Genomic DNA, 15,791 nt, shown 5'->3' on the forward strand with positions numbered 1-15,791 from the left:
AACTTGAGGACAAAAAAAAAAAAAAAAAAAAGGCGTCAGCTATGAAAAGGGAAGGCAGAAAGGAACCAGACTCAAGATAGATGGTTTTCACGCGCGGAAGGCGTATGTTTCCCAAGAGCACCTAAAAACTAGCCATCAAATTCAGGCGTCTTTTAAATCTTTACAATTCCAAATGGAGTTACCTCAGTGCACATGACAGAATTTGGGTAGTGCAACACCAGCATGACAAGTTGAAGCACCTTACCTGCTACCTTGACCTGGGTGGCTCTGCAGGCTTTGCAGGGCAGCACTTGGAACTCCTCCGCCTGGTACATGGAGTAGTCAGTGCTTGCAACCACCAGCCGGTCTCCGGGTTGCCATGAGCTCACATCATCCACCAGATTCAGGACCGTGCTGTTCACATTGGTGTCAATGGTTACCGTAAGCTTTGGTTTCACTGAAAATCAAAAATGGATAAGTGGAGAATTCGGTTAATCTTATCAGAAATATCAGAAAATGCTTGCTTTTTTTTTTTTTTTTTTTTTTTTTTTTTTTTGCCTGGAATGCCACCAAAAGTGATAATTTCCTCGCGCAACAAAAAATAGTTAACTCTTCCAAACACTCTTTTTACTGGGTTTGGCTTGGAAAGCAAGCAAACAAGAAAGTGTTTTCCTTCAGTTGCAGGCAGGTGGATTTTCCACTTCCCCAGGACTAAATTTAAATGTATTTCTTAGTGGCTCTTTTTCACCACACCCACTTAGCAGCAGCACTTGTGGGCGCTGGGCACTGTTATTTACAGCAGCCAAGCGGTCTTTAGCGTAATGACTCTTTTTTCCAGCAAAACACCCGTCTTCCACCCTCCTTTTCCTGCCAGCTGAGCGCCGTAGAGTCCTAATGACCTGTCTAATGACCAGGTTAGGGGCAGCGGTGTGGGAATTCATAACTACAAAACAAACTATTACTTTCAAAACCTGTTGTCTTCTCGCACTCCGGTTGACTAATCCTGCCTCATCCCAAAATGCCTCAGCAAAAGACAAGATATTTACAGGGAGGGACTTGCCAAGTGTTTGCCATAGCCTCGCCGGGTTTTTGAGCCACCACCCTGTTGCCTCTGTTAGCGCTCAGGAATTTTTCCTGAGATAAATCTTCGGCTGTTTTATCTGTGTTTGTGTCAATAGTCCAGCCGAAGCTTTAGCTTGGGGAATTACTCAAGTTGTTCTTATGCCGAACAAGAGCCAGTCATCGGAAGACACTATTTCTGCTTTGCCCACCTCCGGCTTTCAACCATGGAGCACATACCAGATCTGCCGCACAGGAACCGTACTCTGTAGTTCTGGCAGCCCTCGCCCGTCTGGTCCTTGCCGTGGCACAGAAACCTGTAATCGTGGCCACTCTTGTAGAAAACCTCCGTTGTTAAATTAGCTCCATCGAGCGTCATTGCCTGGAACGAGGAGAGAAATCTAAAACAGGTGACACCTTTAGGTGAAGAGGTTTCACCAAAACATTGATGCCATCAAAAGAGGCTTTTGCTTTGTTTTGGGTGCTGCCCAACAGTTGTATAACGAAACAGGGTGACTGTTACGTGTCCTGTCCAGCCAGCACTCCAGCTGGTGCTCAGACACAGCTATTTTATCCACGAGCTGCACAGATTATTGCTAAGTGCATGCATTTCTCCTGCATCTATATTAAGACCATGTGCTTTTTTGGGAGGAGCATTCAGAGCTTCTCTAACATCTGCCTTGGTGCCCTAGATTTTCTTCTGCAGTTGGTTTGAGGGCAGATGAAAACACGGAACACAGATGTTTGTACCCAAATGAACTCATGGTTTCAAGCCTCTTCACCGCACTCGTTCCATCGCTTGTGCCCAGGCTGTGCCTGAACCTCGCAGAAGAAAGAGGTGGGGTCTTATTTCTTCTTTGCATGGATCAGTGTCACTGTAAGAAAAAACCCAAAGCTGCTCCAATACTCATTGCTCCAAAGGGAACAAGAAGAGGTGGCCTTTTCCGACGTACAAGTACCAGCCCGTAGAGCTGCCTTGAGAAAAAAGGCTGTATCGTACCAAAAAGCAGCGCGACACGTAGCCTCTTCTGTGTTCCTGCTGGGGCAATGTCACCCCTCACGGTCATGTGAAATTTCACAGTCCGGCTCTACAGCTTGCAATTCTCTTGACCCTTTCACAAAAATGCGATGCATTGCGTTGGGCAAGCCAAATATCACGTGCGTTTTAACACGGCACCAGGAGATAAGCCGTCTTTCAATGAAGGGTCTGATGCTGATTCTCTCACTCGTGCAAACCTTCCTTGTTAATGCACATACCCCGCCGCCACGTATAGGATTAGCACTGTCAGCCGAAGGAATGTGCCTCTGGCTGTGCTGCGCTTCTGTTATTATCATCATATCTTCAATTTTCTCATATGTAGCATAGCTGGAGCAGGCCAGCTGCTATAAATCAGTGTAACTTTATGAAAGCAATGAGCAACACCAGATTACACTACCTGAGGATTTGCCCTAAGATCTGCAGGATAAACTGAAAAATGTTGTCTAGCTTTTAATACACATAGAAAAAAAAAAAAAAAAAGGTAACTTTAACAGAATAGAAAAAAAAGGTTTGTTTCTTGAACAGAAGAATCTTTCTTGTTTCCCTTTTAACACGCGTGCTAGAAGGGTCTGTATCATAACAAACAGCTGACCCCTGTTTTGAACTGAGTTGTCACTTCTAATATACGTATATGGAAGCAGAAATGAATGTGGATTTGCTAAGACCTGGCAGAAAATTATAGGGCAGTTTTTTCCTTTCTGTTCAAGAGGAGATTCTTTATAACGTCTAGCCCTGGAAACTTTCGCTCATACTGTCAGCATTCCCGTTTACTTCAATAGCCGCATTCTTGTGAATAAGGAGAACTCCACTGGTTCGAAGTATGCAGGAACCTTAGGTTCAGCCTCCCACAGATATGAAGTATTTTATTGTCGTTTGTGAGGCAGTGCCTCTGCTGTAGTTGTTTTACCAGGTAGACATATAAAGTATATGGTGAACATATGTAAAAAAAAGCTTGGGGTTTGCCTTTTTTTTTTTTAGTCCTTTGCAGTCTCAGAGAATGTATATGATTTCTCCTCAGCGTGCTGCCCTGACGGCATAATTATAATGTTTAGCCCCGAACATAATTCAAATCTCTTTCCACTGAAAAAAACCAATTGACTCCAAGAAATGGTTGGAAGCTCACCGATATTTTTCCCAACCTACTACAGCTGGTAGCTTTACCATCTCATTACTTTTCATGATTAATTTTTTAGGGGCAGTCCATTCCAGGACCATTTGAAAACCTTGAAATTATCATGTGTTTTTTCTTTTTAATCTTCCAGTGGGGAACCACATATTTCATGACAGCATCTGTGCTGTCCATGACCCCATCTGTACTCCTTTTCACGCCAGAAGCCAGAATTTACTGAAAGGAGCTCAATTCTATAACCTTTTGTCTCAGAATGATACAAGACTGGATACCAGATCTTGTTGGTTATGTGTTAGAGCAGTAAAATAATCGGCGTCTTTTATTAAGGAACAAAAATTTCTGACAAGCACAATTGTTTTGGGACGCAGTGTCAGTGCAAAGAGGACTCGCCCCTCTAAAGCGAGCGGTAAGCGTGCCTACCTGGATGTCAATGGGTTGCCTACAGATTTTATCAGGATGAGCAGCTTTGAAGTCAGAAAGCTTCTCCACGTCCTTAGATCTTGCTTTATCAGGCTTCTGAAACCACTCTGTCCATTCTACATCTGGAGACAAGTGCAAACAAGAAAAGTCATTTGCAAGTCAAGCTTAACGAATGCAGCAAAAATGCACGAAGCGTAATATGATCTCAGATATCATTCACAAGTTTCTTCACTGATGATCTGATTCCTGCCTCTTCCTGCCAGTCTGTCAGCCGCTTGTAATGATGCTGTGAAGTGTAACCAGCCAAGGAAGAGCAGAGTTATTAAAAGCTACATAATTGGAGTATGCGGTAGGAGCATTATTAATAGGTATGGATTTTGGATCTGTGTCCTCCTTAGCTGCCTTTTCTGATCTTCAGATCAAGTTACGACCAGTTACTGTATGTTGTCTGAAACATGGACATGATGACTATGCAGTTAAAAGAAGTAAGAGGTTGTGTGTGATCTCTTAAATCATAAGAGATGGAATGTCATACCCGGTGCAGTAAAGGAAAAAGGATCCCAGTTATTCAGAGTCCTGGAGACAATTGGGGAAAGAATCCGTGCGTGTTCTTCACTTAGGTTAGCGGAGGCGTAAACAGCAGCTAGCAAGTCCACTCTTCCCAAATGGAAAAGTATTGCAATAAAAAGGATGATTCACCCTATTTGTCAACTGTCTACCACTGAGTTAAATGGCACAACAGACCTCTTACCTTGAACCCATTCACTAGTCGAAGAGACGTTAAAGTGTTCTCCATTCTCAGCTTTGAATAGTTTGAATACTTTGGCCACAGCTGACCCTTTGTGACCTGAAAAAAACAAACATTGGTAATATCACTGAATGCAATCAATAACAATCAGAACTGAAAAGGTAATGGTCCACATGTGTGTTCGCATATGTTGGCTACATTAGCCAGAATTAGTCCTGCACAGCTTCCAGAAAAATTTACTGATCTTGGAATGAGGCTTCAGACACTTTTATAACTGCTTGGATAATCGGGAGGAAAAATCTTCAAAAATCAAGAGAGGATTAAAAAAAAAAAAAAGATTTGTAATACATTGCTATTTTAATTTGATGTTGTAGCAAGCCATGTTATTAGCTGCTCTTGAAAATGTCATTAAAAGACACAGCCTCAAAAGTCTTCAGCTTGCAAGAAAATGGTTTTGCAGGAGTATTTGAGGTTACCAATGCAGGATACACTGATTAAATTTTCAGCTGGTGTGAACTGGGTTTGTTCCATAGCTTTGTGTCAAAGAGAGGCAGAGTCCAAGCTCAGCAGTTACATGGATTTGCAGTGGTGCAGGGTCTCACCTTTTATCTCAGGGTTTGGATAACCTGGTTTATGCCCCACTCAGCTGCTTCAGCTGCATTAATGGAAAGAAGCAATATACACAGAGAGCGTTCAATTAAATACGTCCAACTGTGAGTTGTTCATGGCTTTGATGTAATGCAGCGTCGAGTGAAAACACCATTGACCAAATTAACCTCAGCCATAACTCCCAATAACTTCCAGAGATAATGCCAAGCCAGCATTTTGTGCATGAATTACCTTGATATTCAATGTGGTCTTCAACAGAAGAGGAGGGATTTCCTTTAACGGTAATAAAACTCCATGGGTGCCTGGAAAATGAGAAATGAACACGTTATGTCATGTATGAGGTGCATATTTTTTACAGCACGATGTTCTTGCATTTCTCAGGGGCATCGTATTCAAAGCAGTCCGATTAGTGTGAAAAGCAGCTTAGTTAATATTAAAAATATCTTAATGCTATATTTCTTCAGTAAATAGAAAAGATGGAATTTTGAAGACAAATCCCTGCTTAATACACTCCTGTAACAAGTGTGTTTCTCCTTTAAACGAGTGTTAAAAGAGGCTGTGTGTGACAGACCCAGGGGATGCTGGCAATTCCTTGGGGGAGCCTGAAAACCTTTCACGTGCGCGCACACACTAAAGAACATGAAAAGAGGCCACTTCTGCTTAAATAAATTTAGCTCATGCTGAATCCTTGTATATCACAATTGTCTTTGGAATGACCTCTGAGTATTTCTAATAGGCGGACTGGCCAGCAAAGGGCAATATCTGGTTTCCTCATTTTGAACATTGGACAGGAATAAAGTTTTATGAGTCTGAATTGTCTGTTCAAATCTGATCCTATGTCAGAAGTAAGTTCATTACCGCCTGATGGGTATTGGTTGAGTCGGTTCAATAGCTATCAGCAACACTGGAGAATGACCCACATGGATGAGTAAGCAACGGAGACGGAGGCTAAAGAGCATCCCAGCCTTGGAGGTGAACCCAATTAGTCGGGGTCAGGAGGGAGTTTTATCTTTCAAATAGAAGAAGTTCAGGCATATCTGCTCTTAATGACTAACAGAATAACAAATAGGCTTTCAGGGTGGTAGGGATCCTGTAGGGACCCTGAATTTAGCAAACAGCCCCACAGATTAAATCTTGTCTCTATAGGTATAAATAGCCAGTGATTTCAATTGCATCAAGATTCACCCTTGAGTCTTGCAGGTCACCTTACGTTTACTGTCTGCTGGTATAAGCGAAGTTACAAACCCCTCTGGGACTCCAGAAGAAGACATGTACAGACGTTGACAGATAGCCACTAACACACACACAGATCACCACTGGCGTGAGCTGGGCTTTGCTGGGATTCGCAGCCCCGGGCTTTGGGGTCAGCAGGAGCGGACTCCGGGAGGACTGGTGCACCCCATGCCGTGCCGAGGTCCCACGCATGCACCGGACACGGCTCCTCAAGGGGAGGCAGTCCCAGCGGCGCGTCCTCGGCCCCAGCGCAGGACAGGCTCAGCAGAAGCTGCCAGCACAACTGCCTCGGGAGCCTGCCAGCGAGCCAGATGCTCCTGCTGGAAAACTTGCCTGTGCGCCAACTGCCGAAGGCTTTGCCGGGCTGTGATCTCCATCCAGGGAGAGAAGGGGGATGGGGGCAGGAAGGACACTTTATCACTCAGCAGGCAAGATACTTTTTTTATTATTATTATTATTACTATTATTATTATTTAATTTTTGGGGGGTCATCAAATTTGAAACAAATGACAAACAAAAAAGATGATGGCTGCAATATAATCTGAAAAATAATCTAAAGAATAAGAAGCCAGCTAGTTCTGCAGCTCAAGGTTTGGCCCGATTTCGTATGTTAAAATACTCGTTTCTCCCAGTTATTTCTTCACTAAAAATGTGTTTAAAGTCATTCAACCCTTACACATAGGGACACATGCTATCTGTTTGGGCTATATGAAATGAAGGGACCAGTAAATCCAGAGCCAAACCGGTGACATTTGGGTGGGATTCCAAAGAGAATAACTGTGTCATCAAGCGCTGAAAGGCTTTCTTTTAATTTATTAGTAGAAGGGGGGGAAGAAAAAAAGCTCATGCTTAAAAGAGCAAACTCACTTTTCAAAAGGACTACAATAGAGGAGGAATGCAAGGTTTTCCTTTCATTCCTAATGTTCTGGACTCAGCAAATAGGCAACTGAAAGAGATGCCAGGAGCACAGAAACATTTTTGGTTAAATCAGCATTTCTCATTGGCTCTTCTACAGCAAGGGGGAGTTGCACAACTTTGCAATCTGGCTGAATACGGAGCAACTGGAGATAGACAGGAATTTGTCCATATAACCCCCACCACACCCCGGTGAGAAAACAACCCCGTCTACGGCTGAATAGCCTGGCTCAAGTGGCACCTCACGAAACGGGAAATAGAAATTTCCTAAGCCAAATTACTACCTGGGGCTTACACCGTGATTGTCTCAGTGATGCCACGGTCAGCCCCAGCCATCCGCAGGGAGCCGGGAAGATCTGACAGCCAGAACTCCGCAGGAGTGGCCAGCAAGCCCTGGGTGCCAAGCAGTGAGCGGTGAGAACGCGTACATGGGCATGCTAGGAAGAAAAATCCATCCACACTCCTCTGACAGAGCCTTCCTTTGCCATACGGGTTAAAGTATGTACGTGTATGTGTAATTTTCTCGTCCTGAGCATTATCTTTTTTAAGATCGTCCAAAATTTTATGAAAAGCACCTGTCAGGTATATACATCCTTATTCATAGTTATAGATGTGCCTGAAACATGTCTATATCTTGCTACACGAAAGCGAAGGGGCAGTTCAATTTGTCTAAGGAGAGAAGCTTGGGTACATCTGACAAAGTTGCCTGTCTTCCACTTTGCCATATAACTGCCTTTGTCACTCTGGATCCAGCTGCCATCCAGACAATGGTGGGGTTTTTTTGAAAGTTGATGAACTTAAACACTGAGAACACTCCTAAAAATACAGTCTTTTAAGTAATGCAGCAAGATGCAGGTATTTTTCTACATACCAGTATGCTGGTGGGACACAACATTTACCAACTGCTACCACATTATGGTACCCACAATGTCCCTATTATTTATATAAGGAAATACTGTGGTATTTCAGATAACAGCGTGGCAAGGATTAGCTTTTTGACTGAAAACAATAGCAATGTTTAAAGTCACACTTCCATGGATGAATTTCTGTGCTATTTCCATTATAAGCATTTGTTGCAAAGAAGTGAGAAACTACCATTAAAACACCACAGCAGCCTAAAAACACCAAGTGCAATTTACTTTTCTAAACATATGCAAAACCCATCAATTTCTTCCTGTTGCACAATTGGGAAAAAAAAAAAAAAAAGTAAAATGTTAAAAAAATCTTTTTCTGTTTCCCTAATTTTAGTCTTTGAAAAGAAACCCAGCAGACTACTGGGCTTTAAGACGGGTTCTGGATATTTGAGAGCAAACATTGCACTGATGAAGATGACCTGGTTTTGGACACTATTTCTGCAGCTTTGGTTGATTCTTTGAAATGCATTATCTGATGCACAGGAGTCCCTGTAATATTTGACACAACCTCTTCCTCAGCCACCCCAAACCTTATTCCATCTGCACGTGCCCAGCTGACACTTCTCTGTTCCCACAGACTGCTGTATTGAATCACTTCTCCCTACTAGGCAGATTTTTTTTTCATGTTCTGCAGTGACCCTCTTAGTGCCTCTTAAAACAAAACAAAAAAGCCTACATAAATTCAGATAAACACAAAAAATATAATGGCTACGGTTGGGTAAATAGCAAATATTCTCAACACTGTGTGTGCCAAAATAGACACTGTATTGGCCACAGAATGATTTGCAGTCCACAACATAAATTCATGCATGCTAAATTTCTGTGCTGCACGCGTCCCCAAATATGTATTGGCCAAGCTGAAGAACATGCTGTATGTGTGTCTATACGCATTTAGCCAGGGTTACATGGCCGTTATTCTACCCTCCTTGATGTTCAGCCCATACAGTCCACTGTGCGTATGCAGAAATGCTTCTTAAATCTTTGGGGGACGGCTTGAAAATAAATTGGAACAAGTAACTTTTGGGACCAATATCTTGGAAAAACATCTTTTTTAATGTGAATCATACGCTATTCCTCAATTTGCTAATAAAAATACCCAATATAGACATTGAGTGCATCTTAAACGATCTGATTAACTGCTAAAACTTCACATTGAGAAGTTTCCCTTTTTTATTTTTTTTTTTCTCCATGTGAAAGAACTTTGTGCCTTTGAGAAAGTGGAATTATTTGGACATCTCAGGAGCATAATAAAACCTCTGTGCTGGGAGAACTGGCAGGACTGGCACATACCTAAACCCAAGGTGGAGGAAATGCTTGCTGCCCAATTTGGTCATTGCTTTCCTAGCCGAGTCGTCCAAGTTTCTAGATCCTTCATCGTTCACTGCAACCGACAGGATCATGCCATTTGCAACTCTGCCCAAATACTGGGCAAGACGTATGCTTTCCTCTTTTGCTCTGTAGGTATCAAACCTAAAATGACAAAACCACCCAAAAACGTTTACTTCAGTGAGCATCGCAGCTTTGTGCTCTGAAAAGCAAATGCTATAAAGAAATGACTCTTTTGTGTAGTTTACAGTAATGATATTATCCTGTTGCAAAAGCACTTGTCTAACAGGGTATATTAGGGGTTTCTCTTAAGCCACATTGATTAAACGCTAGTTGACAGGATAGCGACGTACTAACACTACTCACTCTTTGGCTTTGGAGATTGCTGATCTAGAAAGAATTACGTATACGTGCAATAACACCCATTTGGACAAGATGCTAAAATGTGTTGTTTCTGAGCTTGCTGAGATGCTGTCCCCAGCCTGTTCCCCAAGATCCTCCCATCTAGACAGCTGAAAAGTCACTCACCGATCTGAATGGACAACTGTCCCCGTCTTTGGATCAATAACATGGACGATGACACCCCGATGGCCCCAGCTCCTTTCAAAGTAATATCCACCTTCTTCCATGCCACCAGGATGAAGAGTTTTGTTTAAGAAAGTCCAGGACAGCTTTTTCTTTCCGTGGATCTCAAGAGTGCCGCCCTTACTTACTCCAAGATACTTCTGCCCAAAGTAGGGATTCGGCTGGCTGCCGTCATCCGCTCTGCACCAGGAAGGGAGGAAAGGAACGAGTTTGGGGTTTGTATCTGACAGTTAAGGAGCCTCTCCCCTTGTTCTGCTATGGCCCAAGGAGAGAAATGTCATGATTTGCAATGTATTTCTTCCAGCTACTCCAAGAATCAGCAACTGCACATCAGCAACGTTGCACAGAAAACAAATTATTTTAAATAGTACTATCAACTACGGAAGACCAGCAGCAATCTGGAACTCAGGTTATATATGCTATATTCATTATAACCAGGCCACAAGAGGCCTGAAGCCCAGACTGAACGTGTTTGTGTTTTTGAACTCTGGAGGAAGTTAGGACCCCAACCGGGAGCTAGGAGGTCTAGTGATTGTTAAATACGCCTTTGGCGTCCTTGAAAATCTAAGACACCACGTAGCAATCTGCAAGACATGCATGTATTATCCTTTAGCTCACCACTTTCATGCAGAAAGAAAGGACGTTTAGGGATAATTTTCAGAATAAAATAACTCTTCTGGAGTTATTCTGGAACATCAGCTTGAGTGATGGCCAGGTGCATGCTGATTTTCTGGCATGCCCAAGTACCCCAATGTTCATCTCCCAGTAGTATTTGAAACCAGAACCAAAACCGCATCAATTTTTAACAGGGCATTTAAATTGTTTAAGAAGCTACTGAACTTTCCACAGAGCGCTAATGATAAGTATAGCTGAAAAAAATGTAATTTTAAGGAACATTTTGTTCCTTGTTGTGGAAGAGGGATCCTAGAAAGTTCGAAGATAATATTTTATTGTGCATACGTACCGCCCATATAAGATGATAACCACGTTGCTTTGGTATGGGCACATCTCACTGCCGATATGTAACTCTCCATCGTGTTCAATAAGTATATGTCTAGTACGCAAAATGATGGGCTGCACATCATCTTTAATGACCAGTTTTCCTAAGCAGAAAAGGTTATGACATTTGCTTTAACACACAGCAGCTCGTTAGAGGTTGTGATACCATTGTGCAAAACCCATCTCATTTTTTGAAAAAAATCTACTTTTCCTCCCCAAAACAGCTCTCAATACAAATCTTAAAGACATTACATGTTTTCTATTCAGTCCAATTCTTGAAGAATGTAATTAAGACTTGTGAGAAAGAGGACTCATTCAAAACCGAGACAGAAATTCAGAGGTAAGATGAATAAAAGCTATTCATGCTGGCAGTCACCAGCAACACTATGACTCTGTCCTTAGAGACAGAGAGGCACATATGTAACTGCCCTGTCCTGAGACCCTGGGAACACAACTATTGCAGTATGATGTTATCGGGACAACAACTTAGTAAAAAAATATTTTTGAAGCAAATCGCAGAAGTAGAACTAATGAGCGTACTGAGGTACTTTTGTAAATTCTCCAGAAAGGACAGCAAATAGGTATATTATAATGGCTAAGGCACTGATAGCATCTCAGCTACCACCCACGCTTGCACCAAATTAAAGCTGGGTTTGTCCAGTAGCCACCCAGTTCTCAGCAAGAAGCAGGAAGGTCTCCCAGCATGTGACAGAGCGATTTCGATAGCCACAGTGGAAAGCTCCCTTCAGCCAGCCTTGCCACCAGCACGTTTTACCTCCGTCGGTGATGTGGATGGAATGAACAGTCGCAGAAGAAGAGAGAAGGAGCTTCCTGCCATTACGGATTTCAACGCGGTTCTCTTCGTTGTGACCTGGGTTCCAGATTTCTAGCTCAGGATCCTTATCAGGACATGTCACAGCTGCTTCTGCTGGGTAGAGATGGAGAGTGAAGGCAGTTACCATTCGTTCGGTGCAAGACGGAAAGCTCCTTATCTGGGCATCTTTACAGTCTCATTCTCAGTACCCCCCTTTGCTGACTCCCTGGAACACAGCAATACCTCAGTGCAGCAGACTGCATGTGGGTCACGACCAAGAGAAAACAAACAACAGCTTAGGCTGTATGGTTTTCTGGAAGCACGGAAAAAACCGTGACCCGATGCAAAGGAGCACTGCGAGGGGTGCGGTTTCCAGAAAACAACTGAGAAGAGGCTGTAGCTGAGCCCTTCCTGCAGTGACGTTCAGCTCTGTTCACACCATCCAGACACAAAGCCTTTCACAAGCCCAGGGAAGATGTTGATGAAAGGATAAAACAATGACTACTGTTAAAAATGCCCCCAAAATACCGGTGAGGTTTAAAAAGCTTTGTTCAATGTAAAGATGTTAAAATACGTTTGCGTGCTATGTTTTCAACTGAGATGGAAAGTAAAAGTGCTCGAACGAACATGAGAACACCAGGCACCAGGGAATTACCAGTCCGGCCAGCAACAGAGAGCAACAGGAATCTCACGAGAGAGAGACTCTGGGTTTGTGAGCTTTTCCAGGCAGAAGCAATAAGGATTCGTTCACTTTGGTTTCACACATCACCAGTCCCCGCACACAACTTTGATTACGGACTGTCATGACGCGTTAGTCTAAACGGCTCTCATACCAAATCCAAGAGTCTCATGCTGTAAGTATTTACTTAAGATAAAACATTTCTCTGATATAATCTCACTCGATATGCGAGCCTCACATCTTACTCTAATCAACAGAACGGCGAGCGCGAGACTCCCGTGTGTGATGCATATTTGCTGGGGGTAGAAACCTTTCTAATCCTAGGAGGCTGAGGTCAGTGGAAGTTTGAACAGTGAGCCCTTTGCCCTCAGAAGGGGCTGGGAGTTCTCACCAGCTGTCCAATTTGTACCCTTTAAAACAAAAACACCACAGGAAAACTACAGGATCCACAAATCAATGATAATAGAGATGGGACAGACCCCTGACTTCAGCAGGGTTATTGCTATGGCACAAACTACGGTACGGTTGGGTGGGTTTTGCCCCACAGATACTAATGCATTCAGTTCACGGAAAGAACAACGACGTGAATCCATGCAAGGAAACATGTCCCGGTGCTGGTGTAGTTGACGGCGAGCTGTTGTGTGCTGCCACTGCGAAACCTGAGGGACATCTGTAATTCCACAGCAACAGAAACAAAATCTGTCCATCTGCATTCAGTTTCCTCTCAGATTCCTCCACCAGTTTCGTGTCTTAAGAAAACAATAGAATTGGACCAGCCACTACCTTAATGTCTCCAGAGACCCACTAAATACCAGCTGTTCAGGGTAGGCAAGGGACGTTTCTTGTGGGCAACACAGGCCTGGGCTCTCTGCAAACTTTTTCCATATACGTGAAGTGATCAAATCCGAGAGGGCTAATAATCTACCAGGTAGCGAGTCAAATACTGATAAACAGCCGGGACCTGATTTTGATATGACTCGTGGCAGCTGGAAATTGGAAGTATATCAGTAATGTCAGAGGCACCTTTTCCATTTATAGTAATTGAGGAAAATAAGAAGGAGTTTCTGGGTTCCCACAGAAGACACACAGAATTAATAAGAGTTGGAAAAGATAAATATTTCAGGCAGAAAATGGGACTTGCATTGTAAATAAATGTTCAAATATAACTGTAATACACACTGACAACAAATTAAAAAAAATGAGCTGCTATTCCCATAGGAATAAGGAGAATAGACAAATTTGCTCATAATGAGAAGCTAAATAAAACCAAAAGAACTGATTCAAATGTAGAGGTATAATTTATCAACTAGATTAAGTGGACAGGATAAAAGCTTGTTCATTTTTCCATTTACTTGGCTATGTTAGTGTCCAAAGGAGCTTCCTGCAGTCTCAAAAGATGACTCGCGCCCCCAAAATTCATTATTTAGAAACAGAGAGGTAGACCGCGAAGCCTAAGGGGAAATCAAGAGGAATTTACGCTGCTGATTGGGATGACAAGCAGCAAAAGCCAACACGGGCCAGAACAAAGGACCCGAATTCCCAATTTCATTAACCAATTTGTAGCAGAGAGCCAGAGCCGTGCACAGCACCCGCATCCGCTGCGCCAAGGACACCGGAGGGCTGAGCATCTTCTGCCGGCTGCTCCAGCTACCTTGCCACCTTGGACTATTACTCTCACTGTCATTTTTTAAATAAGAGTGCAACTTCTACCCAGCACGAGGAATTAACTGAATGTTTTGCTTCTTGACCAAAAGGGCCTGAGCATGGCAATGAAAGCTTGCTTCATGCAGCTGCAGCGTTTGGGGCAAGACTCACGGTCTCTCTGTTCTAAACAAATACAAACCCTGAAATTAGCTCTGTTTAGAATACGTATATCCAGCTTCCCTTTCCCCTTTCCCCTAACCTCTTAGGAAAAAGGCTGCTTGGAAGGGACAAACCCCGAGGGGCAGGGATGTCCCAGCCCAGATGTGGAGAGCTTTTTGCTGTCCACATCTGGGCTTGGGCAATGCAACAAAAGGCTCCACTTCACCTCCCGCAGCCACAGCTATTAGGACCTGAGGTTTCTTTTGTTATTTCTTTGTGGCGGTTGGTTGGATCTGGGCTTGTTTTAAGAACGCGTGGCAGAGCCTGAGGGATTCCTGAGGGTACTTTCACCTGCTCAGAAGTTTCAGCCTTTGCTACTCCAGCTGCCCTCCATCGGGAGTATTGGCACATGAGAAAACTGCTTTTTCCTGAGTGTTCGCACTCTGCTTTTGACTCTTCTAATACAAAGAAGAGTGAAAAGCTGCTCAATCTAAACCAGCAATGTCTTTATTTAAAAATAGTGTTACAAACAATGCCCTTTTTCCCCACGGCAGGAAAACTTACCTGTGCTTACAGAAGAGATTACAAACAGAAGAAAGATGAAATTTTCGGCAAGATGCTTGGAGGTAGGTAGAGCCATTCTTCAGGATTTTTAATTCTCTGGGTGGATACCTGTGAAGAAGGAATATCAGGCAAATGTCACTTTTTGGTTCCAGTTCATGCAAAAACCATTCACTGCACAACAAAGGTTATATCCAGCTCTATGGCAGCCCACATCCACTCCCGTTCAGCTCTACGGCCGAGAACACCTTCACCCTGCTTTGGGACCAGCCCAAACAGAGCAAGAAACCAAGGGCAGCTCCTCACCCTTTGTTTGATTTAGGATAAACCCACTTGGGAATCCAAATAGACACTCAGAAAGCAACCACCAGATGTAACCAAAAACGCCTTTGGAATGCGGTATAAACACATCCCGTGTCGAGACTCTCTAGGGCTGAATATTCACATGTGCAAAAACGTAATGAAACACAACAGAGAAGGCATTTGCAGAGTGACAAATTTTCATGGAGTAACCTTTCAACGGCACCTCTCTCTCCCCGTGCTACCCACACGTTTTCAGCCAGGGTGTCTTGCGCACCCCCAAGATAAACCCTACTCGCACTTCCAGTCTGAAGCACGCAGTTTCTTAGATTTCAGATCCAAGAAAACATTGTCTATTTAACGTGCCAGCCCAGAATTTTCTTGCAAAACCAAAAGCTGCTTTTGAAACCAGTCTACCTAATGTTGTTTTCGTTTCTTCCATAGCCAACCCCCAGCAAAAACAAACAAGCAGTGTCATGAAAGTCAAAGTTGGAATTAGTGTCGTTCTCTCCAGTGATTGATTCTCTGCAGCTCTGCCCCGTGCTCAAGACCATTTATTGCCATGCGTATTCACACCGAGGCAAGGGCACCCACTTCGGTAGGTGTCAATGCTCCGTATTCATAAGGCGCTGTTTAAAATTCACACGTAGTCCTCGGAGCCATTAAGTTTTATCACATA

At 43.3% G+C, this 15,791-nt stretch overlaps 1 protein-coding gene across 1 annotated transcript in view; it reads right to left on the bottom strand.

Annotated features, from left to right (window-relative positions):
* CEMIP (cell migration inducing hyaluronidase 1) overlaps positions 1 to 14,891 on the bottom strand; it is a gene marked incomplete at both ends in the record, with an annotated part of 54,184 nt that extends 39,293 nt beyond the window's left edge. The window contains 10 exons of the mRNA XM_082489037.1: positions 245 to 436; positions 1,279 to 1,420; positions 3,627 to 3,748; positions 4,378 to 4,473; positions 5,215 to 5,285; positions 9,336 to 9,515; positions 9,900 to 10,136; positions 10,921 to 11,059; positions 11,731 to 11,883; positions 14,816 to 14,891. Of these exons, the coding sequence (XP_082345163.1) occupies positions 245 to 436; positions 1,279 to 1,420; positions 3,627 to 3,748; positions 4,378 to 4,473; positions 5,215 to 5,285; positions 9,336 to 9,515; positions 9,900 to 10,136; positions 10,921 to 11,059; positions 11,731 to 11,883; positions 14,816 to 14,891 (1,408 nt within the window). The remainder of the gene's footprint in view (positions 1 to 244; positions 437 to 1,278; positions 1,421 to 3,626; positions 3,749 to 4,377; positions 4,474 to 5,214; positions 5,286 to 9,335; positions 9,516 to 9,899; positions 10,137 to 10,920; positions 11,060 to 11,730; positions 11,884 to 14,815) is intronic.
* Between the last annotated feature and the right edge of the window lie 900 nt (positions 14,892 to 15,791).

This window comes from Vanellus vanellus (assembly GCF_965231255.1).
Source record: "Vanellus vanellus genome assembly, chromosome: 11".
Classification (NCBI taxonomy): domain Eukaryota; kingdom Metazoa; phylum Chordata; class Aves; order Charadriiformes; family Charadriidae; genus Vanellus; species Vanellus vanellus.